Source organism: Halichoeres trimaculatus, unplaced genomic scaffold (assembly GCF_033239565.1).
Source record: "Halichoeres trimaculatus isolate MK-OKI-2021-1 unplaced genomic scaffold, fHalTri1.1 fHalTri1_scaffold_10, whole genome shotgun sequence".
In the NCBI taxonomy this organism is placed as follows: domain Eukaryota; kingdom Metazoa; phylum Chordata; class Actinopteri; order Labriformes; family Labridae; genus Halichoeres; species Halichoeres trimaculatus.
The window spans coordinates 33,016,925-33,042,933 of record NW_027437187.1 but is presented as its reverse complement, the minus strand read 5'-3'; the positions used below and the strand labels follow the sequence as shown (position 1 = coordinate 33,042,933).

General features: G+C 41.3%; 2 protein-coding genes across 2 annotated transcripts in view; both read right to left on the bottom strand.

The window, feature by feature from the left end:
• Window positions 1-1,268: 1,268 nt before the first annotated feature.
• slc13a1 (solute carrier family 13 member 1) lies at window positions 1,269-11,223 on the bottom strand. Its single transcript, XM_074677755.1, has 15 exons — window positions 11,131-11,223; window positions 10,632-10,760; window positions 9,538-9,674; window positions 8,902-9,068; window positions 8,665-8,704; window positions 8,445-8,529; window positions 8,117-8,259; window positions 7,859-7,978; window positions 7,431-7,529; window positions 4,582-4,683; window positions 3,954-4,045; window positions 2,343-2,437; window positions 2,048-2,209; window positions 1,497-1,634; window positions 1,269-1,412 (listed from the first exon to the last, which is right to left on the bottom strand). The coding sequence occupies exons 1-15, from the start codon at window positions 11,221-11,223 to the stop codon at window positions 1,269-1,271; spliced, it is 1,746 nt and encodes a 581-aa protein (XP_074533856.1).
• A 3,837-nt stretch (window positions 11,224-15,060) lies between these two features.
• Window positions 15,061-26,009, bottom strand: part of iqub (IQ motif and ubiquitin domain containing) — a 45,627-nt gene continuing 34,678 nt past the window's right edge. The window contains exons 2-14 of the mRNA XM_074677754.1: window positions 25,591-25,776; window positions 25,098-25,199; window positions 23,927-24,061; window positions 22,501-22,668; window positions 22,179-22,354; window positions 18,126-18,281; window positions 17,825-18,035; window positions 17,566-17,741; window positions 17,283-17,453; window positions 16,103-16,279; window positions 15,769-16,017; window positions 15,508-15,693; window positions 15,061-15,357 (exon numbers count right to left, since the gene is read on the bottom strand). Coding sequence (XP_074533855.1) covers window positions 15,160-15,357; window positions 15,508-15,693; window positions 15,769-16,017; window positions 16,103-16,279; window positions 17,283-17,453; window positions 17,566-17,741; window positions 17,825-18,035; window positions 18,126-18,281; window positions 22,179-22,354; window positions 22,501-22,668; window positions 23,927-24,061; window positions 25,098-25,199; window positions 25,591-25,765 — 2,280 coding nt within the window. The 5' untranslated portion in view covers window positions 25,766-25,776 and the 3' untranslated portion in view covers window positions 15,061-15,159. The remainder of the gene's footprint in view (window positions 15,358-15,507; window positions 15,694-15,768; window positions 16,018-16,102; window positions 16,280-17,282; window positions 17,454-17,565; window positions 17,742-17,824; window positions 18,036-18,125; window positions 18,282-22,178; window positions 22,355-22,500; window positions 22,669-23,926; window positions 24,062-25,097; window positions 25,200-25,590; window positions 25,777-26,009) is intronic.

Sequence of the window (26,009 nt, the reverse complement as noted above, 5' to 3'; positions counted from 1 at the left end):
AGTTTACAACAGCTGTTCAAACACAGAAGAAGAAGTCCATAGGAGTGCATCCTAGTTTAGTTTTCATACATATGATTCTCATCAGGGGGCAGCATGGTGGCGCGACGGTTAGCGCTGCAGCCTCACGGCAAGAAGGTCGCTGGTCTGATTCCCAGCTTGGCCCACAGTCCCAAAGACAGCTGGAATAGGCTCCAGCCACCCGCAACCCTGAACAGGATAGGCGGTTCGGAAAATTGATGGATGGATGGATATTCTCATCAGGTGTGTGCTGAATGATAATGAAAGATGAATCCTGCTGAAAATCATCAACCATTTGGGTCATGTTTTAGTTTAAAACATGAATCCATCTGAGCTGTTTTCATGCTGTAGACAGTCGGAGCTGTTTCGAGCATTTTAAAACACTTCAACAGGCAACTTTGCCACAAGTCACTGGTCTCCTTTTAAAGGCTGTGTTATGCTTTCCAGGCCAACGTGACACGCGGAAATAAGACACACGAGATCCACGCAAGGCTTTATGCTTCTTAACACCCCACGGCATCGTTGGTGTCCATTCCCAAACTGCAGGGGGGGGTGTATCATAAATGTACGTCTGCCAGAGTACTCAATGAGAGTCGAAGAAGTTTGCCTTTGTTTAACAACATGACATATCTGTCCCTGAGATTTTTCCAGGTTCTTTTAACTTTTCTTTGCCAAGAGTAGCCGCGATTTCATGCCATGAATTATTTCCCATCCGGTTATCACAGTGATCTCTGTTTGAAGAGTCATACAGATTCCTGTATTTCAGCACTTGGACTACTAGGAGATCCTGCTCTTTTGCCATCACATCCGTGCGTCTCCGTTCGGCAGGTTAGACATTTTCTGTGTGAAAAGGACTAGACCAACAATTTGTCCTCACAAAGCTGCGTGTAAGTGTCAACAAATTCATCTGTGGTGCAATAAAGCACGATCACAATCAGCACAGGTTGAATGTCCTCAATGCTAACAGACAAACATAAGACTGCCAATCTGTCTTTGACGTCTATGGATTCCCTTCGTCGTACTTTAACTGTCCACTACAGGTCTAGAGTTGTGCTGCTATAACCTTATTTTTTTTCTACTTATGTCTTTGGTCTGATATATATGATCTACTCAGGTCTTCATTCCATGGTGGAAAGGCAAAAAATGAGCCACAGGAACCATGCACTTCATGGGATTCGTGTACCAGGAACTCAAAGTTCCCAGACCCATCAGGTTGAGAAGCATCTTTAGAGTCTCCTGGGTACCATTACTCATGGTGCTGTGGAGTTAAAACCTGGGAGGACTGGCGCCCAATCAGGATACGTATCCAAAGAGAACAACGGAACTCCCCAGGTCGACACGGCCAACAATGTGGCGAGAACTCCGATGACATTAACTCCAAGCCCCGCCTTCACCTACAGCAGAAAACAGATGTTAAAAAAGTGACTTAGATTTCACTCTGGATGTTTTTCACTTTGTTTCTTGTGCACGGGACTCACCATGTCCAGGGTGTCAATGTGTCCATAGGCGAACACGACGGCGTTGGGAGGATTGGATACAGGCAGCAGGAAGGAGAAGGAAGTGCAGAGAGTGGTGGGGATCAGGACGTACAGCGGGTTGACTTGGATGGCTTCAGCCTGGAGAAAAACAAATCACAAACACAGATATTTATTTAAATAACGAGCAGCTTCCTTATCAGGTATAAACGAAGGATTCTCATTTAACCTTTTTTTATTACATCGGTCTGTTTGAAGGAGCTGTAGCTCTGTCTGAAAACAGGACATGTTACATTTTAATGAGTCTTTTCTCCTAATGGCTGCAGGTATTGAGTGTAAGGGTAGGTTAGCTGTCACAGGACTGACATATGGAGACAAACAACCAGTCACACTCTCACATACACCAATTAACCTATGTGGCACGTGTTTGGACTGTGAGAGGAAGCCAGAGCAACATGCAAACTCCACACAGAGACAACATTGCTGAGCTGATATTGAACTAAAAATAAAATTGTTAATTGTTTTTTCTTTTTTTCTAATGTCTGTGGACTCACCAGAGGAGAGAGGATGGGGAGGAAGATGGTGATGGTGGCAGCGTTGCTGGCCACTTCTGTCACTGTGGTGACGATGACGCATGCAACTGTAATTGTTGCCAAAACCGGCAGATCCCCAAGAGGAGTCAGCAGCTCGGCAACCCACAAAGACAGGCCTGATACCTGCACACACACACACACACACACACACACATTTATACAAGAACAAAACAAGGAGAGATCTTTGAATTCCAAATGCATCACAACTTAAGCATTTATGAGACAAGTCTATGTAGTGGTGGTGGTAACAGCCCACCTCTGTGCCCTCGGCGAGTGCAAAGCCTCCACCAACCAGCAGGGCAACTTTCCACGGCATGGAGGCCTGGAAGTCTGCCCAGGAGATCATTGTCTCTGGATGGAGAGAGGGAAAAACTAGTTCACGTCTTGGCAGAGAGATAATCGACACAGTTTAACATCAGGAAACTCTGGGCGAGGCTTTATTTGGCCCTGTGGTATCCCTGTAGAAGCTTTACATAATTTACAGCCAAAACAGAAATCCCTTTTTTTCCCTCACACTTTTGTTTTTGAAAACCTTTGTTTCAGCCTCTGTCTGAAATGCTTCGCTTTAGCTGCTGTCTCTTTAAGACAAACCCCCATCCATTTGATTGGCCAGCTCTCTGGTGGCCTGTTAGAGGCGGAGCTGTAGGCAGACAATGGGTGAGTCTCAAAGCGATAAACTGCAGTCTCCTCTCTCCTCTCTCCTCCATCACTGGAAGTTTTTCTTTGCAGAAGTTTTTCCATTGATAGACACACCCCCAAATGGAATATCACTCTATGATTGGATCATTATGTGATGACTTTAATATTTCACCAAGTCTTGTGAAGCTCACGTGCTATTTTTGGAACAGAGCATTTTTGAGTGGTTTACAGAGAGATTCAGGAATTTCTACAAGGTAAAGATAATGCAGATAAAATCTGCGCATTTAGCATGAACATCCTAAAATGTTACTTAAAAACCATGTTTATAATGTGGAAGAGCAGAATACCCCCCTTTATCTCAGAACTACCCCTCTTTATTGTCAGAATACCCCCCTTTCATCTCAGAATATCCCATCTTTAATCTCAGAATACTCCCCTTTAATCTCAGAATACCCCTCCTTTAATCTCAGAATATCCCCTCTATAACCTTGGAATACCCCCCCCCCCCCCCCCTTTAATCTCAGAATACCCCTTCTTTAATTTCAGAATACCCCCTCTTTAATCTCAGAATATCCCCACTTTGATCTCAGAATGCCCCCCTTTCATCTCAGAATATCCCCCTTTATCTCAGAATACTCCCCTCTATAATCTCAGAATAACCCTCTTTAATCTCAGAATACCCCACCTTTAATTTCATAATACCCCCTCTTTAATCTCAGAATACACCCTCTTTAATTTCAGAATTCTGTGACAGAATTTAGAGTTCTGAGGAAAAAAAAATTCTACCCCTGAAAAATTTCTTTTGATTAGTGGCCTTAACTCTCTTTTGCATGATCAAGTAGTTCTAAGTATGATGTAGCATCATCATTTGGCATTCTAAGAACTAATTAATAAGGTAAAATAATGTTTGGAAGACTAAAAAAAACCAAAAACGTTTTTTTTACATTTACTTGATACTGACACTTAACCCACTGACCATTTTTTGTTTTGGTATTTTTTTTACCATAATTTTTTTAGAAGTGTACTTTTGTGTATATTCTGTGTCTTACAAACCCTTTGGCACTAAAAAAGTTGATTTTGGTGACCCCTGTGGACAAAATATTACCCAGCATCTTTTAGCAATTTTTTTTTCTTTATTTGTAATCAAAAAAAGAGAAAAACCTATTCAGGAAAACAAAAATCTTTCATTATTTTCAGTCTTACTTTAAAAACCCTTGTATATATTTACCATACTTCTCTGAGGATCTGTAGGCAGGTACGATGAAGAAGAGGAGGCCCAGCAGCAGAGCTACTGTAGCGTCAGTGATGAAGCCTGAGTGTCTGCTCCAAACGGGAGAAAATAATAAACATTTGAGTTCGACTATAGTTTTAAAAAAAAAAACCCCACACACACACAAAAAGTTTGCATTCACTACACAAAGACTTTCTCACTCTTCAGTCTGTTTGAGGCCCTCAGCCTTAGAATATACCATACAATAAATATTTTATCTGTGAGCTTAATATTTGCGCTGGGTGATGATCCCTGTATGGATTGAAAGAGTTGGTTGCTTCCTGTCTATCCAATGTGATGTGTAACACATATTTCCTGAATTATTTTAGGTAGTTTTTGTATAAGAAAGTTTGTGAGAGAAAACCCAAAAGTAAAGTTTATGATAAGAATGAAAGAATCACCAGTTGCCATGAATCCCTTGGCGTTAGATGTTCTTCCATCTGTCACTCTAACAGGATGATTATGGTGTGTTTATTATGGCTGCTCAGCTTCATTTAAATAGATGCTTAAAGCTCTGAGTGTCTAAATAGAGATTTTGTTCAAAATTTAAAATAGCGTTGGGTGAAATGAAAAGAAAGTGTCTTACTGAGGGAAGAGGGAAGCCCAGCCTGGTATAAAACCAGGAGATCTGGTCAACCACAGCGACACCATCAGGAGGAAAACCGTCCCGGTGAAGATCTCCTGGGGACTGAACAGAGGAATGAGTGAATGCTTAAAGCTCTGGAGAAGAATTCATAGTTTGCGTTGGTTTTGGCGCCCCCCAATGGACAAAGCAAGACCTCCTCACATTTGATTCTGATTGGTCAAAAACCCACAATAAGTGTGATCAATTTCAAGAGTAATACTGGTGACACAAATTTAATCAAACCAATCTGCAGAAAGGAATCTGACACATTTCACCTCTGCCTGTTGACACTGTGGTAAATAGTTAGCTCATGTTAGCATTATTGGTAAACACGGGATTCTAATTAACAGCTGGTTTACACACTGTGGTAGAAATCAAGCCAGGATGACAATGGTATAGGTTCTACATTTCTACAGTTTCATTTAGCAGACACTTTTGCCCAACCCAAAAATTTTGGCAGAAGGGAAAATCTTAGTTAGGGTCACAAAACTACAGGTGCTGCTATTTTGTGCAAGAATTGTTTTTTCCTCATAGAATAATGTATCCATAACTAACCACAATTTATCACTACAACAATATACTTCAACCTTCAACAACATTCAAATAATAGTGCTGAAAATTCACTAAGAGCTTGGTCTTATGGTACGGCCACACCAAACCCAAATTTGCGGCGAGATTACATACAAAGCCGATGAAAAGACGCATTTAGACGCCGATTCGCCTCGGCTGGTGCGTTTGGGCCGTTTGGCGCGGCAGGCGCAAATTCGCTCGAGTTGAAAATATTGAACTTTCGACGCAAATTCATGTGAAGGCTGTGCCGCGGCAGCCAATCAGCAATGATATTCCCCCACAACGTCATTGATTTGATGACGCTGGGGGGGAACTGCCACCTGCTTCGACTCCAACCCCGCTGGAAGATGGAGGAGAAAATAATCTGTGCGGTGTGTCATCATCCAGAGTTATACGATACAACGTGTGTACTCTACAGAGACCAGAGAAAAAGGATCAGGCTTGGATGAAAGTCGCTGCACGGGTCATCACTGAGTCCGACTGTGTTTTCCTCAGTGGAGTTTTGAGCCTGATAGAGAGGAGGGAGGAGCGGGGCAGGGGCAGAGCCAGGGAAAAGATGGAAGTTCTCTGCGGTCCTCTCTTTCCTCGACTCCTTCATTATCCCCAGGGAGACCTCCAGGAACATGCGTCGGGGGTTCAGGGGATCGAGGATGAGATCGTAGGGAACAGCCAGGCAGGGCTGGTGGAGGTGGATTACCAGAGAGAGGCAGCAGGCATTGATTGTGATCTCCAAAGCTTTCACACACTCTCCTGTCATGCTTTTGAAACCACAGCTCATTGTTTTTCAGATGTTCTTTTGGGCTTTCTGTCTTTAAATGAGCGGGCTCTCTACTCCGCCTGCACAGTGACTCGCTAACGCGCGTTCGCCCCTCAGCTTGTCAAATTAGTCCAGCGTCGAGACTCGGGCGTTCACGCGGCGCATTACAGGCGTTTCGCTCCATTAAATTCGTGAGTTTGCGTTTGGTGTGGCCGCAGCATTGGACCTTCTGACTCATTCTCCCCCTGAGGACGAAGAGGAGAAGGCTCAGATTAAGGGCGTAAGTGTTCCCTGAACAGATGAGTCTTCAGAAATCTCTTAAAGTAGAAAGGGACCCTGTGGATCGTATAGAGTCAGGTAATTCATTCACCATTTGGGAACAACAGAGAAGAAGAGTCTGGCTAGAGATTTGGAGCCGTGCTGGGCTGGGAGCACCAGGCGTCTTTCACAAGCAGAGCGTAGTGGGCCAGAAGGAGTGTAGACCTAGATGAGGGACCCCAGGTAGGCAGGAGCTGTTCTTGTCAATGTTTTGTAATCCAGAAGAAGAGCTTTGAATTTGATTGGAGCTGCTACTGGAAGCCAGTGAAGAGAGATTAACAGCGGGGTGACGTGTGTGTATGTTCTGGGCTGGTTAAAGACCAGATGTTCTGATGCATTCTGGGTAATCTGCAGAGATTTAGGCCCCGTTTACACGGAGACTCCCGCAACGATTCTTCCTTTGCGTTTTCAAAAGCCACCCGCGTTTACATGAGGACGGCGTGAAAACGATCCGCGTCCATACGACTCCAGGAGGAGAAGTCTCCTCTTCTGTTCTTTCTTTTTCTGCCGTTTTGTTGTGTGAGACGGTCGGCAATCCAACCATAACGCGCATTACCGCCACCTACTGGCTCAACTGGAAATGTGGCTGAGCGCGGAGCCTTCACCTAAAACTGCCAGTGCGCATGCGGTGACGTCAGCGTTTCACCCTGAGACGCTCCGCTCTGTGTTTACACGAAGCTGGATGGAGGAGCGGATTCAGATCTTTCCACTCTGGGGAGCGTTTTCAAAAGTTTGCGTTTTCACTGAAAACGCAACGTGGTCTCGTCTAAACGGAAGGCCAAAACGCAACGAAATGTTTGCGGAATCGACCGTCTTCGGCGTCGTGTAAACGGGGCCTTAAATGCACACGCAGGGAGTTGCAGTAGTCGATGCGTGATATCACAAGGGCCTGAACCAGAAGCTGTGTGGCCTGTTGTGTGAGGTAGGGTTTGATCCATCCTCCTGATGTTATAGAGGGCAGATTGGAAAGATCGAGTAATCGAGGGCACGTGAGCCTTAAAGGTCTGAAAGGTTTGGAGTTGGGGTTAGAGTCTTGCTCACCCTGTCAGGATCTGGTTCACATATCCACTTATTCACCATACATGACACCTTATTGATTAAACAATCTTAAGATGACAGTGATGACTAAATGTCTCATATTATGACTGAATGAGTCTGTGATCACCTCATGGGTCCCAGCGCTCTGTACTCTTCTTCTATCACTCTCCTGGCTGCTTTGTCTCGCTCAGTCTTCTCTCCTCCACACCTCCACAGGAGCCTGAAGCTGTGTGTGAGAGAAGGTGTGTGTGTGTTCACACACATAGTTAATATTACTGAAAGGAGACAGAGGAATGGTCACAGTCATTGAACAGCAGGATGGATTGTAATTGGATAAAAGCTCACGGTGTGATGATGACTTATGGTTCTGTTTGACCTTTCTGACACTATCATAGAGCTAATGCTAACATTAGCATTTCAATCATACGTTACGATACATTTGCTTTAATGACTCGACGGATGGAAGAGAAAGAATAAAAGATCAAATGGACAAGTCAAAATAAGTCGTGATATCAAAGAAAGAAAGATAGAGGAAGGAGAGGTGTCGACACTCACTCTGAGCCAATGAAAAGCCAGCACAGCCACATCCATGTGAGCAGCAGCATGATCACACTGATGGGCAGACACATCAGGAGCCAGTTCCCAAAATTTACACAGCTGCAGTTTGGGTAAATCCTGGAATCAAAGACAGCGTGAAAGGATGAGTTTCTTCTGTTTATCATTTCAGTGTCATAGCAAGAGATTTTCTTGATTTGATGTCCCCTTTTCCTCTTTCATGCCTGTTTTACACAGCATGTCAGGCTCAGAACTCACTGGTTGATGTACTCAGAGAAGATGAGGTTGGGCGAGGTGCCCGGCAGCGTGCTGATGCCTCCGATGTTGGAGGAATAGGCGACGCTGATGCACATGGCTTTACAAATCATCAGGTCCCGTTTAGGCCTGCTGGGAGCTGGAGGCTGAGGCGCTACGACCTTTGAGACAATGATGAGGGACGAGTAAAGTGGTACACATTTAACAGCAGAAGCTTTAGTAGCAGCATCAGCAAAGGGCTGCAGCTACAACACTTCATGCAATGCTACTAATGGAGGATTAAGTGAATGATTCAGGTGAGAGTATCAGATTAAACTCTGTGTTTTTATACCTGAGCAGCAGCAGGAGTAGGAGGAGGAGCTGTCTGTATCTGTACAGTGAATGTTTCTTCAAGAACATCAGGATGCCTCTGGTCACTAAGACAAAGGAGATAAACGCTTGAATTTGTGCTGCACTGTAACACTCGAGAGCACTAGAAACACCCAGCATGCACAGGGACACTGAAGGCAACACAACCATACAGAGCAAAAACAACAATTTACTCAACATACCTCAAGACTTCATCCATTTTTTCCGCACAACCATCAGATTCTGTTACAATAACAGACCCATTTAAGTATGTCAGTGTCAGTAGGGTTTCAAATTCCAGGGTGATTCAATTAATTTTTATGCTCTTTCTGTGGTTCTTTGGACTCATTTCAGTCACTACAGAAAGAGTTCTGAGGTGAATGTAAAAAAAAATTCTATCTTTCATAAAATATTATAAAACTTAAGAGGTTTTCAAGTACCATCAAGCTGTAGGTTGGGGTTGTCCTCTCCAACACCTCCCCCTTCATTGGCCTTAAGGATCTGCTGGAGAACAGCCTCCACGATGGGCATCACCATAGTAACAGCTGAGGTGTTCTGGACCCACATGGAGAGGAACGCACAGCCGGACATGAAGCCCAGCATCAACCTGGTGATCAGGATAGTGACACAAACACGTCACTATACACCTTAACAGTGTCACATTTTAACTAATGAAGAAGAACCTAATCAAACTCATTAAAAAAAAAACTGATGTAGTTTCTTGAATGACCTCTAGAGGCTGGCTCCAAAGTGAGTCAATCCTCATAATTCAAACCTTGACCTAAAAAGTTTAACTAGATTTACTTGAGTTGGTTTGAACTTGAAGAGCTGCTCCTTTTGCACCAACATATTCCTGCAAAATCAGATATGAAAACCTTGAAATATTCAAAGAAGGTTGTAAAAAAAATCGAGATACAGGCTTCAAATTGTAGATTAAAAAATAAGATTCAAAAACCTGTCTAAAAAATCATAAAGAAACACACAGAGTTGCTCACTCAAACCCGAGAGGATTGTGGTCAAAGGATTAAATTTCTTAATATGAAAATTTGAGTTATTTTGAGGAGAGTGTCGTTTACCATGCAGGGTTGACTCCCACCATGGTGACAAGTCTCAGTGCGATTCTGCGATGGAGACCCCACTTCTCGATGGATGTGGCGAGACAGGTAACGCCTACGAGCAGGAGGTGGAAGTCTTTGAAGTACTCCTTTGCCACCTTGAGAGGAAACAAATAACATGATCAAATATTTTACCTTAGAAAGTTTAGCTGAATGTGGAAGTGTCATAGCTCAGTGTGTTGGATCGTTTAGAGAAGGGGTCTGGGACCTTTACTTTCATAGGAGCCATTTTGCATCAGCTCACCTGCGCTAAAGTTATTCCTGAGCCCCGAAATCAACTTCATCTTCACAATATAGACTACAAAATGTACAAAATTCTGAAAAGTAAAAATCAAGTGAAAAATTATCTAAAAAAGTTTTTTTTTAATTGTTAAAATTGTGGATGTGATTTCCTGGATTGTTTTTTATTCAATTAATTTTGTTAGAAAATTAGAAAATGTTGAAATCTAAAAAAAAATAATGCAAAAAATTTCAAAATTTTTTAGTTTTAAAAAGTTGCAAAAATTCCCACAAAAATCTAAGTTTACAAAATTTTAAAGAATTCCTAAGTTTGAAAAACTTGCAAAAATTATAACATTTTTGATTAAATAAATTTGCAATAAAAAAATGAAGAGTAAAGAAAAAGGCAAAAAAAAAAATCCCAAATTTGCAAACATTTCAAAGTTTTTTAAAAAATTACAATACATTGATATAACTTTTATAAACTTAAAAAAAATGCAAACATTTTAGAAATGTGCAAAAATGACAAAAAAAAAATAAAATTTAAAAAATGTACAAAAATTTAAAAAAAGAAAGAAAAATTACTTGAATTCATTTTATATATTAATAGTATGACTCAACCTGTTCTTTGTTGTTTGCTTTTGCCTTGCAACGTATTAGACATGTTGACTATGCAGGCATGTTGGCAGTTAAATGCATTCATTCACAGAGAATTAAAATTATTTCAGATTTGTCTTTTTATTGATTTAGATATCTTTAACTAAAAAAAAAAGGCACCAAGGAGCTACTGCAAAGGAGTCAGCACATCCTGTTTACAGACACATAGAGAGACTCACATCTGAAGACTTCATGATGCCAAACATGGGAAAGAGGGCAGCAGGGAGCATGGCGGTCATGGAAAGAGGAATCACCTCCGTCACCCAGAGCGTTGCCATCAGCAGCAACACGAAGGCACATTCTGCCTCCTGCAGGGTCAAAACACATATATTATATAAATACATTTCCGAATAATGCTACAATATTTGAACAGTTAATCATTAAAGCAGGGATCCAGAGCATACCCAGAGGCATGCTGGAATCAGTGTGTAACCATGAGTTAACACAGGGAGATTAATGATAAATGTGTTTTCCAGCCTTAATGCCTTACTAATCATTCATCTGCTGGGATTCAGAGTGGTGCTGTGCTGTAGTGTAATTGTTTCTCATTTAGAGACTGAAATTACTGCTGGATTTCCTCTTTTTGAACCAAATACCAGAACGAGGAAAGGCAGCGCCTTTTTCTTTGTTCCTTAACAGTATTGAAGGTTTCTGCTCTCTCATAATAAGGCGACTCACCTTGGTCCTGATGACAAGAAGAAGAGGCAGCAGCAGCAGTGGCGTGAGGGCAATTAAGGAGACTCTGCGGTAGTACCACAACCTCTTTATCATTGTTTCCACCTGTCTTTAACTCCTCTCTCCTTCTCCAGGTTCCTGCTGTGATCCTGAGGTTACTACAGAGCTTTGAAGCAGCTGATGATGATCACAGAGCCAGCAGGTCGGCCTTTAGAGCCTCCAGCCTGACACAGCCGTGTTATGAGTCCATACTGCAGTAGGTTTCTGGAGCGAGGTATCAAACCTGGTTACTCATTGCTTGTTATCTGTGCAGAGATACAAAAGTGGGGTGATAATGTGACACACGCTTTCTGACTTAAAGGTTTTGCATTTTTGCATTCATTGCTGTTCCCTAAAACTTAACAGAAATGCCTCGGGGAACATCACAGGAGCTTCAGCTGAGGATAGATTATTGTCCTAACTTGTTCACCACAGTCATCAAGTTATATTCTAAATACTTATAATAAAAAAGGGCACTTTGTGTTATTTTTACTCACTGTGTAACTATTGTATAACTCCTCCTGGTTAACGGCGTCCACAGGACCATGAAACTAGAGTTTTCCTAAATCTTCACTTTTGCCGGAGTTTTCAGAAAACATCGTTTTTAGTGACGTAAAGCTGCAGTTTTGTGTGGAAGACAGGTGTAAACGTATAACAATATATGCGGTTTCCCAAATACCCGGCTACATGTGAACATGGCCCTAGACTTACGTAGAGGGCTGCTGCTGAAAGTTAAATTTTCCAACGTGTGAAAAAAAAAACAACTGAAACTGAGATTATTTTTAAACCTTTATGTTTATTTGAATGTATTTGTCATGAGTAAACAATCTTTAGAGCATTGTGTCCTTAAAGACCTCATAGCTTACCTCACAGAGGTCAGAGGGATCGGTTTACATCTGTAACCTCAGGTTGCACACAAGGTATTTAGTAACCAGACTACTTAAAAGGCTAACTGCTGAGGGCTTGGGAATTCTTTCACTTTGGAGTTTATTTCACTCCATTTGTTCATTCACCAACTAATCATTATTCCAACTTTGTTTAGCTCGTGTAACTCAAAGGAACACTCAATTTCCTTGATGTTATGCCATTCATTGTTGTCATGTTGTCTGCTTTTTTGTTTTGTTTTGTTTTGTTTTGTTTATTACTTAGCGAGTTTGCTGTATATCGAGTCAGATTTGCTGAAACTTGTTCAACTTGGCATTTTGTAATCTATGCTGACTGATTAAAAAGCATAAAGAATAAAGAAGAAGTTGTTAAAGTTTACAGGCATAGAAAGCATTTCCCCAAATCAAAATATATTTCTTAAATCATTGTTTTGTGACAGTTTTACTTTATCTGGAAAAAACAACATACACAGGTTACCATCATTTGAAAGTAAAATAAATCCTCATAGCATACTCAACCACCCATCACACCCTTTCAGACACAAACCATCCAGCTGCATGAAAAATGTCAGATATGCGCTCAAATGTCAGCGGACATACTTTGCATTTTAACTGGAAATAGAGTTCAGTAGGTCTGGATAGGTCTGACCTAAGAGGATTACAGACTTAATGAAAAAGAATAACTGTATTCAAAGAGCACAATGCATTTTGATTAAATCTTGTTCAGAACTAAAAAATGTATTCCAAGAGACTTTGCATTGTGTGGCTAAGATTTATTCAACATTCAGATGAAATCAATGTCTGCCAAAGCGTGCATGAGAATGCTCTGAGTACAAATAAGAGAGAAACACCTTACCTTGCTCCTTTTCTGTTAGTGGGGAATCATCTGCATAAATTGCTGCTATTCAAAAATTTCCAGGAAGATAAACAGAAAAAAAGAGGAAAACAAAGCTGTCAAAGTCGTCTTTCGTCTGCAGACAAACAGAAAGAGAAGAGTGATTCCTTGAGCGGGTACATGAGGACTCCTTATCTTTGAGGCCATAAAAACAGATGTTAAAGAGTTGCCAACCGTTTTTATGACCATTGACCTTTTTTTTTTTTTTTCATGAAATGTCTCCAGAAAGTTCAGGAGACAAGAGATGCATTTTTATGGAGCTGTCGATACTTAGCTGTTTTAAGCTTGTTTTATTTTTTTTAGAATTTAAAACATAAAAACACTAGAAAAGCACTTAGAGAGCACAGACTTTCCCCAAGCATATTGTGATTGTGATGTAGTTAGATAAAACACTAAATATTCTGTTCACTTCAACATTTGGACAAACTGTGGGCAAAATTAACAGTAAAGATGTTCTGTCAAGCTTGATTCCAGCACCAAAGCTTATTCTTCTGACATATGTGACACACGTTACCAGGCTCAAAACTTTGTGCCCCTGAACCTGTATAAAAAACAGCAGCATCTTGCCATTTGGACAAACTGTGGGCAAAAATACAGTAAAGATGTTCTTTCAAGCTTGTGTCCAACACCAAAGGTTATCCTTTTGTCATTTGTTATTCATGTTACTAGGCTCAAAGCTTTGCACCCCTGAATCTGTATAAAAATCAGCAACATCTTGCCATTTGGACAAACTGTGGGCAAAATGCAGACCAAAAATGTACTTTAAAGCTTGATTCCAGCAACAAAGCTTATTCTTTTGTCATGTGTTATTCATGTTACCAGGCTCAAAGCTTTGTACCCCTGAACCTGTATAGAAAACAGCAGCCCCATCTGGTCAAATTGAACTCACAATGACACTATACTGTACTTTCAAGCTTGTTTTCCGAAAACAAAACTTATTCTTTTGTCATATGTTATGCCTGTTACCAGACTCAAAGCTTGGTGCCCCTGAACCTAAATAAAAAGTGGCAGCATCTCCCAATTTGTTATAATTGAGGTCAAAATTACAGGACAAATAAACTTTCAAGCTTGTTTCCGAAACCAAAACTCATTCTTTTGTCATATATTATCCATGTAACCAGACTCAAAGCTTGGTACCCCTAAACATGAATAAAAAACAGCAACATCTCGCCATCTGTGCAAACTGTGGGCAAAATTACAGTAAAGTGTACTTTCAAGCTTGTTTCCAGCACCAAAGCTTATTTTTTTGTCATATGTAATTCATGTTACCAGGCTCAAAGCTGTATGCCCCTGAACCTGTAAAGTAAACAGCATCATCTTGCCATTTGGACAAACTGTGGGCAAAAATTACTGTAAAATGTACTTTAAATTTTGTTTCCAGCACCATAGCTTCTTCTTCTGGCATATATTATTTATTTTACTAGGCCCAAAGCTGTATGCCCCTGAACATGTATAGAAAGCAGCATCTTGCCATTTGGACAAACTGTGGACAAAATTACAGTAAAATGTACTTTCAAGCTTGTTTCCAGCACCAAAGCGTCTTCCTCTGACATATGTTATTCATGGTACCAGTCCCCAAGCTTAGTGCCCTGGAACCTGTATAGAAAGCAGCAGCATTTAGCCAGCTTTTGCTCACTTAGCAGACTTTGTTTTTTTTTTCACTATGGCCTGTGAGGGATTATGGGTCATTTTATCATTCTAGAGAGTCTGCAGCAGAAAACTGAAGACTATTCATGTACTGAGTTTTCTTACTGCTATCTGGAGAGTTAAAAAAGGGTTTTCACAGGTGCTTTTTTATCAGGATTTTAGGATTCATTTTAGTGTGTTTAGTGTGTCTGTTTTACACACCATGTAACCTTAGGCTGTTAATCCACAGAGTACATACAGAACGTGTTAGTATGTAACATGCAAAGGCATGTGTGTGTGTGTGTGTGCCGTTGAGAGCTCATGCTCTCAGTTTCACAGCACTCAGATGGATGTCACAGGAACACAACTTTCTACGCCCACCAGACCTTCATGCTGTTTCACTGAAGGGCAGTAGCACCACAATTTATATAAAAATGGCGTTCCAGAAGTTTCCGTGATGACAGTAATGTGCATGAGTCACAGCTGATATGAACTTTATTGCAGATATTAGACTCCATGTTTCATAAGTGACACAGTATGAGCAGTGATGGAAACAGGCACAGAAGAAAGGGAACCACGGGGTGTTTCTTAATGAGCCGAGGACGGCGTGCTGTTGGTGGCTTGCTTGCCCGTCGTCATGGTGATAGGCATGGAGACGAGCTGGTTGCCCAGGGCAGCGGGTGGAGGAGAGTCCAGGTACTCAGACATGGTGGAGATCTGGCTGAAGTGTCGACGAGCGAGCATGTGTTTGTGCTGGACTCTGCGGATGAATGTCGACTCGTACGCCTAGATGCAAACAGGAAGTAGTGACAGGAAGTCTAAACTTTTGCACCTGTTTGGCCACATTAACTGAGATATCACTGAGAGAGAGTAGATGAGTGTGATCAGATGTGGATTCCCACACTCAGCTCATATTCTGATATCAGGGACACACACCTTATGGACGTCTTCCACCTCCAGGTGAGCAGAGGTTTCCTCTTTGGACAGCAGAATGCAGTTCCAGGGGCTCCAGTCTCTGTGACGCTCCCAGCGGACTAACACCAGGCTGTACAGGTCGTTGCTGCCGTGAAGGGCTGAGCGGGAAGCCCAGATCACCTCCACCAGGTACCTCAAATCCTCCACCTGAGGAGAAACATGAAGAGATGTAAGGCTCAGGGTCTCTGCACTTTAAAAACCTCAAAGTGTGCAGTAAACAACCTGCAGCAGGAAGGGAATCTTAGCTTCGTCGTTGATCTTCAGCTCATCGGCTCTCAGCCTCCTCAGGATGCTCTTGTAGCAGGATAAGTCGTTGCGGGATCGAGCTATGTTGTCCAGCCCGGTGCAGTCTCTGCACTGATTGCTGTGGCAGGCGCTGGCTGTCGAGCTGAAGTTGGTGGCGTGAAGGTAGCGATCACAGGCGCGACAGAGGAACATGTTGTTCTTCAGCTTGGAGGGATTCTGGGGGACCTGGTGAAGATTTCAGATCACATGACCTCACCTTCAGAGAAAAGCAAACTGTTCAACATGAGAGCAGCAGGGCTTCTTGCTTTACCTTCAGCAGCCTGGCAGCTTCGGGGTTAAACGCTGGGGCTTTGACAAACTGGAGGAACAGGGTGGAGATTCTCTTCCTCAGTCCCTCTAGGCTGGCTGCTTTAACTCCTCGAGTCATCAGGTCCACTTCCCTGTCGATCAGATCCACGATGTCCTGAGTCAGCTGACACCTGTGCTCCTGGAAAGGAAGAATAACAACATCAATAAGACTTTAAAAACAATCAGTCAGTGTTTTTCAGGCCGTGGACTTCTTTATTCATTAAAAAGACCGATATGTCTCAGCATTTGCATTTATGCATATACATGCATATGTGTTTGTATGTATGTGTGTATGCACAAGTGTGTATATGTATGTATGTATTTATAATTTTTGTTATTACTCTGACCACTCTTGCGTCCTTCTTTTGCAGTATACCATGTCAAAATAAAAAAAAGGAAAAAAATAAAACTTTATCCTACTCATTTTTGCTCCTGTGTTTGCTGGAGATCCTACATGTAACCATGGCCACATTGTTTACATGTGAAATCAGCTGTTAGCAGCCTGTAGCATGTCAATGCTAACTGGTGCAAGGCCTGATGCTTTCCCACAAGGTGAGGAGAAAGAGGTGAGGACAACGTACAGGTACTCAGGTGTAAGCCAAGAAGTCATGACATCCACCTATCCTTCCATCCATTGTTTTTGGGAATGTAAGATCTATCTTCAATAAAATGGACAAGCTAGCCATGCTAACCCAGCAACAGAGGGATACCTGAAGTCAGAGTAGCACCATTCTATTGACAGACATGGCTAACAGAGCTAACACTAAAGGTTAGGCTGGCTGACTGGAAAATGATGGACAAGCTGTAAGCATCTATCTTGTTTTGGACCTTTATGCACTCTCTATACACTTACTTACTTTTGTTTTCTTGATTGCTGCTGTGACTCCTATTGAGTTTCCCCTCTGGGATTAATAAAGTATTCCCTATTCTATTCTGTTCTATTCTATTCTATTCTATTCTATTCTATTCTATTCTATTCTATTAAGAATAAATAAAGTATTTAAAAAATAAAACAAAAAATAAAATAAAAAAACAGTCTTTTATTTTGTAGGGAACTGTCAACATCAAGTGTCAGACTTGTTCTTTTTGATCTTACTCTTGGTGTTAAGTTTTCATGAAGTGTGTATGTGAGAGTGACGTACCCTGACGGTGTGTTTAAGTGTCATGAGGACCTGGAGTCTCTCCTCCTGACTGACGGCACTCAGGTTGATGTTGTTGTAGAGCTCTTTAAGCTCTCTGGCTCTGATAGTGTGCAGAGTGTCCATCTCGATCAGTCGCCCATCTCCAGCTCTCCACTGATGAGGAGCTGCAGACTGAAACACACGATCACGCTGTTAGAAACACTTCAAGAGACTCAGAAATTATGCTTGGGAATATTTGTCCACTACCCAAAGAGTCACATGGATACTGTTAGGGATTTCTGACCTTGTCCAGGAAGTTCTTGACAGTTTTGTCGAAGTTGTTGCTCTGTGCGGCGATGTGATGCCGTCCAATAGCGCTGATCAGCGTCGTCTCCTGCTCCAGCAGCCCGCAAAGAGCTGCTTTCCTCTCTGCACCCTTTAGAGTCGAGTTGATCTCCTGCTCCTCTTCACGTCGCCACTCTGTAACACACACAGGAAACATTTCATCAGCATCATCATCACCGGATTTCCAGCAGAGTGAGACCTCCTCATGCACAGCCTACTCTCTAAAGCCTGGAACAACAGGTTGAAGTCCTCCCTCTTCTGAGGGTTCATCCAGCGCTGGCGGCGGTCTCTCAGCTGCTCCTCTTTCTCCTCCTTCCTCCTCTGCTCCTGCAGCTCCAACCAGGCCAGACGATTGTCCCGGTCCCTCCTTAGCCCATTCACTTCCTGCTGGGCCAGCCAGCGCCGAACATACGACTGTAGACGGATCACCTGAGAGGGACAAGATGGAGATATAGATGTAAAAAAGAGCAGATTTATCCTTAACAAAGATCGAATCATCATCGATCAATGAGGACTCACAGCTTTCAGCCTCCTGTCGTGATACTCATCAGCAGTGATGTAGGTTCCAGGGGTGAGCAGCTTGTCCTTCATACAGGACATGTAGCAGCCGATCCCGGTCATCTGGGTGGAGACATCGACTGCGCACTGCTGGATCTGAGACTTCAGCTCTACAGTCTGACAGGGAGCAGAAACTCAGATTGAAAGTATCTATAAATCTGACAAAGTGTCTCACATCTATTCGTCCTTGTAATGAAGGAGGAAGGGGTGAGAAATCAGTTAATCTCAGAGAACTCTTTCATTATTGATGACCTTTAAAAATGTCCGGAATTATCTCTGTGAGTAACACGATGCTGCACACCTTTCACTATTTATGCAGCTTGAGAACAAAGTCTGCAGAAATGACTGACAACCAAAAGGTGACTGTGTGCAGGTACATTAACTCCCCCTGCAGACTGACTGACCGCCACATGACAGTGAAGTCATCAACACTTACAATGATTCACTGAGCTGGAGAAATCTGTTTCATTAAACACGGGTCAAAGGTCACAGGCTGTGCCAATGAAAAGTTCAAAAGAGAAGTCAACGATGAATCCCTGGAGGATTCCTGTGATGGAAAAAAGCTCTTATACGTGCTGAGACCGTGTAGCATCATGGAAGTTGTTGTCTTAATTATTAAATAATACTAAAGAAGAACTCAAGGACACAACTTGGACAGAAATTATTTAAAACATGACATTCTTTTTGGAAATCATGGACGCAGAATCCTCTTTTCTATTGAGGAGATGAAACACAGCTTGTCATCAGGTTATAGCTCCAAACAGCACTCCTGATGGTACTGGAATCATAAGTGTCGATGGCATTGGAAGCTTAATCATCCAAGAAGGTGAAGCTAATGCTGAAGAATATCTAAAGGTTTGGAGCAGCAAATACTTCCATCCAGACAATGGCGTAACATGTTTTAAAACACAATTTTCCAGAAACCAACGAAATCTTTTACTTTCAGCATCTGATACCTTGTTTTGAGCTTTGCAAATCTACAAATTTGTAGTGTCCAAACCTTTTTCAATCAGGGTGGTATCATGTGAGGAAAGCATCTCTGGCAGCCCGTTGATTGATACACTCATTCACCTTCGTTTCTAAGGTGATCCTTGGCCTGCTATGACACCATCTGTGTGTTTTTATCACACTGAAAAGTGCTGGACACTATTTATTGCCCTCCCAGGTCTTTTTTATGCCCTTGGTCCCAAAAGCTAGATCTGAAATTGGAAAAAAGGGCCTCAGTATTCTGCACACTTAGCCTGGAGTTTATGGCACAGTAGCCTGAAAACTCAAAAAAGCTGGTGTCGCTAAAGTTTTTGAAGTCATATGAAAAACTTTAAAGCCTATTCTTTACAATGTTGTTGTTTTCTGTGTCTCTTATTGGAAAATTGTTCCAATTCCAAATTAATTGTTCTTTTTGTCTTTCTTTGTGCCCTTTTGCCTCTGACTGTCTTAGCCTGATCTCCCTTGAAAAATATATTTTTATTTTTAACGGGACCCACCTGGTAAAATCAAATCAAATAAATAAATAAATAAATAAATAAATAAATAAATAAATAAATAAATAAATAAATAATAATACTAATAATAATATAATAATAATAATAATAATAATAATAATAATAATAATAATAATAATAATAATAATAATAATAATAATTATAATATAATAATAATAATAATAATAATAAAAATAATAATAATAAACAAATTAGCATAATGCTGTAACTTGCATAAGCCAATTCATTAAGTAAACATTAAATATTTTGAAGCATCCTCAGATTGTGTCTGATTTTCAATGGCTTAAGGCAAACATTAAGATTTAATTTAAAATTTTTTACCTTGCTGTCTCAACTTATTTACATCTTTTATAACTATGTTTAACTTCTTCTTTTTTCAAAAATATGATCTCTCTAGTGCTGTAGTTGCAGACCTTTGTAATTGTTTAACCTCTTTGGAGTTAAATGAGCAGCAAAGCTGAAGTTTTGCTTGTTAGTCTGCAACCGACAAAACATAAGAAAGGAAACATGCCGATAAACTTTCAGCCAATCTGACTGATTTGACTGCTGTTTGTTTAGAAATGGACGGTTTACAGTAAAGGAAAAAGCTTAAAGGCCTGAGCCACATTCAAAGGTCAGAGGCCACTGTGCTGGTCAACATTACAGAGCACCATTACACATGTTTTTCTTAATGTTTGTACTTTGCTGTGTTATTTTCTATTCTATTTTTTCATAAATGTCCACCTTTTTATAACTATTCTGGAAATAAAAAATAATTTTAAATGTCTCTTAAAAATACAAGCTGATTCCTGACCAGTTAAAACCTTAAAAACAAGTTTCTACAAGGACAAAAGAGGAGAAACAACGTGCTACAAAAGAAAAAAAAAAGGAGTTGGGAATAATAGAAAGATGACAAGATCATGAGGCCAACAAGCTGCTGTGCTGCAGTGTGTAAACAAACTTTAGTTCAGGGCAGCAGGTCAGCTCATCACGGTGCTGACAACAAACACACACACACACACACACACACACACACACACACACACACACACACACACACACACACACACACACACACACACACACACACACACACACACACACACACACACACACACACACACACACACACACACGCGCGCAGTTCTCATTACTGCAGAGTAAACCTGTAATGAGCCAGCCATCATTATAACAGAGTCTGCATGTATGTGTGTGTGTGTGTGTGCGTATGTGTGTGTATATGTCATTTAAAAACCAGAGGCAGAGCAGCTGTGTGCAGGAGAGCAAAGGTGAGTCATACACAGGGGGAAGGATCTATGGTCCCAGTCTGATGAGGCCACACACAGTATGGTCTACAAATCTCTGTGTGACTTTTTACAGTGAAACTGAGACTCACTGCAAACAGATGAATGAGAGCTCATCTTGGAAACGTGATGAACGTAAAAAACTCAGTGATTATTTTGTATATGGAGGGATCACCAGGGAAACACACCAGCTGTTTCTCTGGTTTCTTCTTCTTGTGATTAAAAGCAGTTCATCACTTTCTTCTAAAACAAAGTCAACTAATTTTAAACGCCATTAAAACATGTCACACTTTGGATAAGCCTTATGAGCATGTCTAAGTGAGCTAAGAAGTGACGACGTCGACCTGTTCTTCCATCCATCGTTATTGGGAACGTAAGATCTATCTCCAATAAGATGGACGAGCTAGCTGTGCTAACCCAGCAACAGAGGGAATACCAGAAGGCAGAGTAGCATCATGTTATTCACAGACATGGCTAACAGAGCTAACACCAGACACCAACACCACATTGGAAGAGCTTCACCTGCTGTGAGCAGACAGGATCCAGGAGACAGAGACTGAACAGACTGCTGAAGAAGCTCAGTCCTGGACCCTGTGGAGGTGGAGGCTGGCTGACTGGGGAGTGATGGACAAGCTGTCATCTATTTTCTTATGGACCTTTTTTCACCCTAGGCTTAGCAGTTAGCTCCATTATCCTGGTAGCCACTGTCATCCATACCAGCTCTAACTCACTCATACCAGCGCCTAAAGAGGTGATATTTACAGCTTTCGTATGTCTATAAACAGAAGTGTGTTGTTTCTATGATTTCCTCTTTTAACTGCAGTGTTGTTCTCTAAATGTTATACATATTCCTCCATATTTGTATGAACCAATTGCAAACCACAGTCAGAAATAAACTAATTAACCCTGACGCTCAGCAGAGAGGTGTTACTGTGACCATTTGTCTCCTGTCTTCTGGTTCAACAAGCTCATTTGCATTTTTTCTGGCTGTAATTACATTGTTTAATTTGCTCATGGAGTTGTGTTCTGTCTCACGGTTGAGTGAAAACGCTGTTAGGCAGTAATGAATGACCTTTAAATGCACACACACATGCACGACCAGTTGTGTGTCGGTGTGCTGTCGTGCGTTAAACAGAACTTTTTTTATCACAGTTCTGCAAATATTTTAAATAGTTTTTCACTCTGTAGTGCAGGATTTGATGCCTTGGTTTGTGAGACTGCAGTGTAACCTGTGTGTCCCGGCTGAAGACGACCACTCCTCTGTCGGGCCTCTTCTTCGGTAGGGTCTGAACGGCAGCGTGGTGGTACTCTGCTCCTGTCAGCAGGTGTTTGTAGCCGCCAAGGAAGACCTTCTGCTGGCGGGGACGCTCGATCTCCACAACCACCTCCTCGAACACACCTTCACCTGAAAGTCAGAGAGAGCAGGGAGTGAAACCAAGCCTCTTGTGCTCAAAATAAAACTAATGTGGGTATTATAAAACATGACAATATGGATCGAAAAATACAATTTGAACAACAAATGGAGCTAAAAACAGTCCTGGGTGTTCCCACCTGTCTGCACTCGAACTGTGAGGACGTCCGGCATGTTGTCGTGCTCTGGAGGTCGAACAGGGCGGAGTGGGTGTGTGTTTGGGTCGACAGAGCACATCTCCATGCGGGTGGAGCTGTGGGGTCTCACACCGAGCTCCATGAGACTCTGATGCTCCTCCACCACTCTGCCTGACAACACACAAAGTGTTCAGAAGGACTTTATTACAGATTATGATGAGACTTTTCAACTCTTCCAATAATAATATAATTAATATAACACCTCTCATACATTTAAACACACTGGCCTAAAAGATTCACAAAAAAGACGCAGAGGCAGTAAATAAAAGCAAAAGGCCATAACTCATCCATCTCCTGCAAGCTTTGCTTACCCACTTTTACAAATCAACCAAACTTTGAGGCGTGAGAGTAATCTCCAAATGTTAGATGCAGATTTTTAAAAGTTTTTTTTTTTTAAACCTTCAAAATTGCAGAGAAGCTTTCAAAAGTTTGTGTGTGGAAGGAATTATTCCCACTAGCAACAGTGAAATCAGTTTTTAAACCCCCAAAAAACACAGGCTTCAGTTTAAGGGAGGGCAAGCCCAGAGCCGGCCCGTGGCATAGGCAGTATAGGCAAATGCTAGGGGGACTGGCAATCATGGTTATCTTTTTTGTGTGAAAGAATTTCCAGACTTAAATTCAATAATGTTACAAAAGAATCAGCAAAACATGACAATAACCTAAATAAGGCCCAATTTTCCTGCACTCGGCTTGACCCTGAAGGGCGCATGTTCACATCACCAACATTGCTCCTCCTCACCTGCTCATTTATGGACGAGATGGATGGGCAGTTTGTCAAAAAAGCCAAATCCTTCAGGAGACCAGGGGTGTAAGTGAAGAAGAGAGGAGGAGGAGAAACGCCAAAAAGACAGAGGTATGTGCGTAATGTTATTTAGAAGTTTTACTCACAGTTATGCTAGCTTGTTAGTGGTTGGTAGTCATGTTTGAGTGTGTGAGTCCTAACTTCTAATAAAGCTAACTTCAGAGATTTTCACTACTTTTAAATCAGGTAAACAAACATTTTTATATGTGTAGATAAAATAACCAGGTATAGAATTACAGTTTTTCTTCTATGAGGCAGGTATTGTTAGAGTTCTGCTTCTTATTAACATTATTGTGCACTTAGTAAGCTAACATTCAGCTGATTTCAAATAAAAATGTTGTAATAAATAGTTTGAAGCACACTTGCCCTGCTGCTCTGATTTAAGTATGTAAAAATTGTTATCAGTGCTGAAATACAAGGGGCACCAAACGAAAACTTGCCTAGGGCACCAAAGTGGTTAGGGCCGGCTCTGGGCGAACTGAGACAAGTGAAGATGGAAAACTTTCAAAAAATCTGTTTTTATTTAAAATAAACTTTCAAGTTGTGTTGCTGGAGAGGCAGACGTACCGTCCAGAGAGATCTGCAGCACCTCAGCCGGGACTCGCAGCTCACTGGCCAGGTGACGCTTCAGCTCCTGGATGCTGAGACCGATGGCAAACGCCACTGTCATCACGTGACCCTCTGGCACCAGAACCACCTTTACTGCAACACAGAGACCAATCCTCGTTATCTAACTGTTGGTACAAACACTAAAGAAATGAAAAAGTCTTACTGCTGTAAAAAGTTGGTGTAGGGTTTTTAAGTGGCTCTCAGATGAGCGGAGATTTTTCTCACCGTTAAACCCACTGTGTCAGTCTGCTGCTGTATAAATGTTGGCTCTATTGAAAGTCATTTCTTTGTGACTGCTGTCTTTGTCCGTGCTAATACAACTTTAACAAGATATCGATCTCCATGTTTAATAATACCTGCGCTTGGTTACCTAGAAACAGGACTAAACATCTGAGGGACTCCACTGTCTGCCCTTCATCTTCTTTACCTTCTTTACATTTCTGTCCAGTGTCATAATGCATAAATATAATGTGCATTATTTTTTTTTGGCTCTATGTTGCATCCATATATTGTTTTTCTGCTCATACAGGATGCTGAAATTCATCTGTAGGATGCGTGATGAATGGAAAGAGAGGGGTAGACAATGAGAAGGTTTTTATGCATATTTCCAAACCATGCAAGATGATTGATTTAGCAGAAATAATCAAAAGAGTTTTTGAAGGATAGACTACAAAAACAAAGGTGGAGCATCGGAAATAGGCTGACATAAAAGTTTGATTATTTACAGAAAAGTTCATTTTTAATGTTTTTTTTTCGTGTCTGTTCTTCGATGTAGCCTGAAAATGCTGTCTGAAGATTTTTCTTCGGTTTCACTTCACATTTTTTAAATTTCATTTCTGTATATAAAAATAATGATATGTTGTTCAAATGATTGATTAACCTTGCTTCATGTGAATAATTAAAAAAAGGCATTTACATTTGCATTTTGTATTAGAGGTATGAGGTCTGCACATGAGAAAAAAAATGTGAGGTGTGATTTTATTATTTAATTTTGCAATTAAGACACGTAGTGCAATAATAACACCGATCTCAGGATGCATGTTAGCTGAAACTTAGTAGCTTAAGCTTTCAGTATTTAATGTGCAGCTCCATCAGTCCATCATGTGTACTCTCTGTGAATCAGTCTTACCTGTGGCTGTAGAGTTTCCGACATTTTCTTTTCTCTGAGGCTCTCTAAGCGGCTCTGCTTCTTCAGGAAGATCAGCCTGAGTTTCAGCTTCTTCAAACACATCTGTACACAACATTAAAATCAACATTATGACCGTTATCAACACATGAATCTGTAAATCAGATAACATTTATAAGGATTCTGAGTAGACTGCCATACAATTTTAATTTAAAGAAAGAAAGAAAGAAAGAAACTGGTCCAGGTGGAAAAATATGGGTTGACATAGCCAATCTTTTCAGTGACTGAAGCCTGTCTTAGATTATCTAATCCAGATCTGATAATGTACAAACTGTATTGTCTCTAGTAGATCTATAACCTAGTGTTAAAATCAGGTTTGACAAATAAAACTGTAAGGAGCAGATGCAGCATGTAAGCATTTGGTTCTTTTTTTTTTTTTTTTTTTTTTTTCACGAGGTAATAACAGTATTTAGACCACCTGTCAGTCTGTACTCACCTGTGCTCGGTCCGTCAGCGTTCACTTCCTCTGCGTCACTCCTAGGCTCTCTGTCGTCCTCTGGCGTCGGCTCAGGTGTACCTCCTTCGCCCGGTTGTGGATTTGGTACTAAGTTTTCCTCCTCTTCTTCTCCAGCCTTCTGCTCCTCGTTTTCTTTTCGCTCCGTTTCCGACATGACAGCTGAAACTGACCGGCTAACGCTAATTTTACCTGTTAGTTTCACTTAAACTAAACTTAACTATAAACGGAAGTATGTTGTAATGAGCCCAAAGCTCGAGTCAGTACAGAAGAAATAAGAAGACAGACCTCTTCCGCTTCCACGTTTCTTTTAAACGTTACACCTCATTAATTACCTGAAAAGGACTGGACTTAGGTTAGCAAATAATGCTAACACAGCCTCTCGTCCGTTGGCAACTCCA

Bases quoted from the DNA above. Each gene is read 5' to 3' on its own strand.
- slc13a1 (XM_074677755.1), bottom strand. From the start codon at position 11,223: ATGATAAAGAGGTTGTGGTACTACCGCAGAGTCTCCTTAATTGCCCTC. The intron at 2,438-3,953 runs GTAAATATATAC...CTCTCCATCCAG, and splicing joins CAGATCCTCAGAGAAGTATG to AGACAATGATCTCCTGGGCA. The intron at 1,413-1,496 runs GTGAGTCCCGTG...TTTCTGCTGTAG, and splicing joins ACATTGACACCCTGGACATG to GTGAAGGCGGGGCTTGGAGT.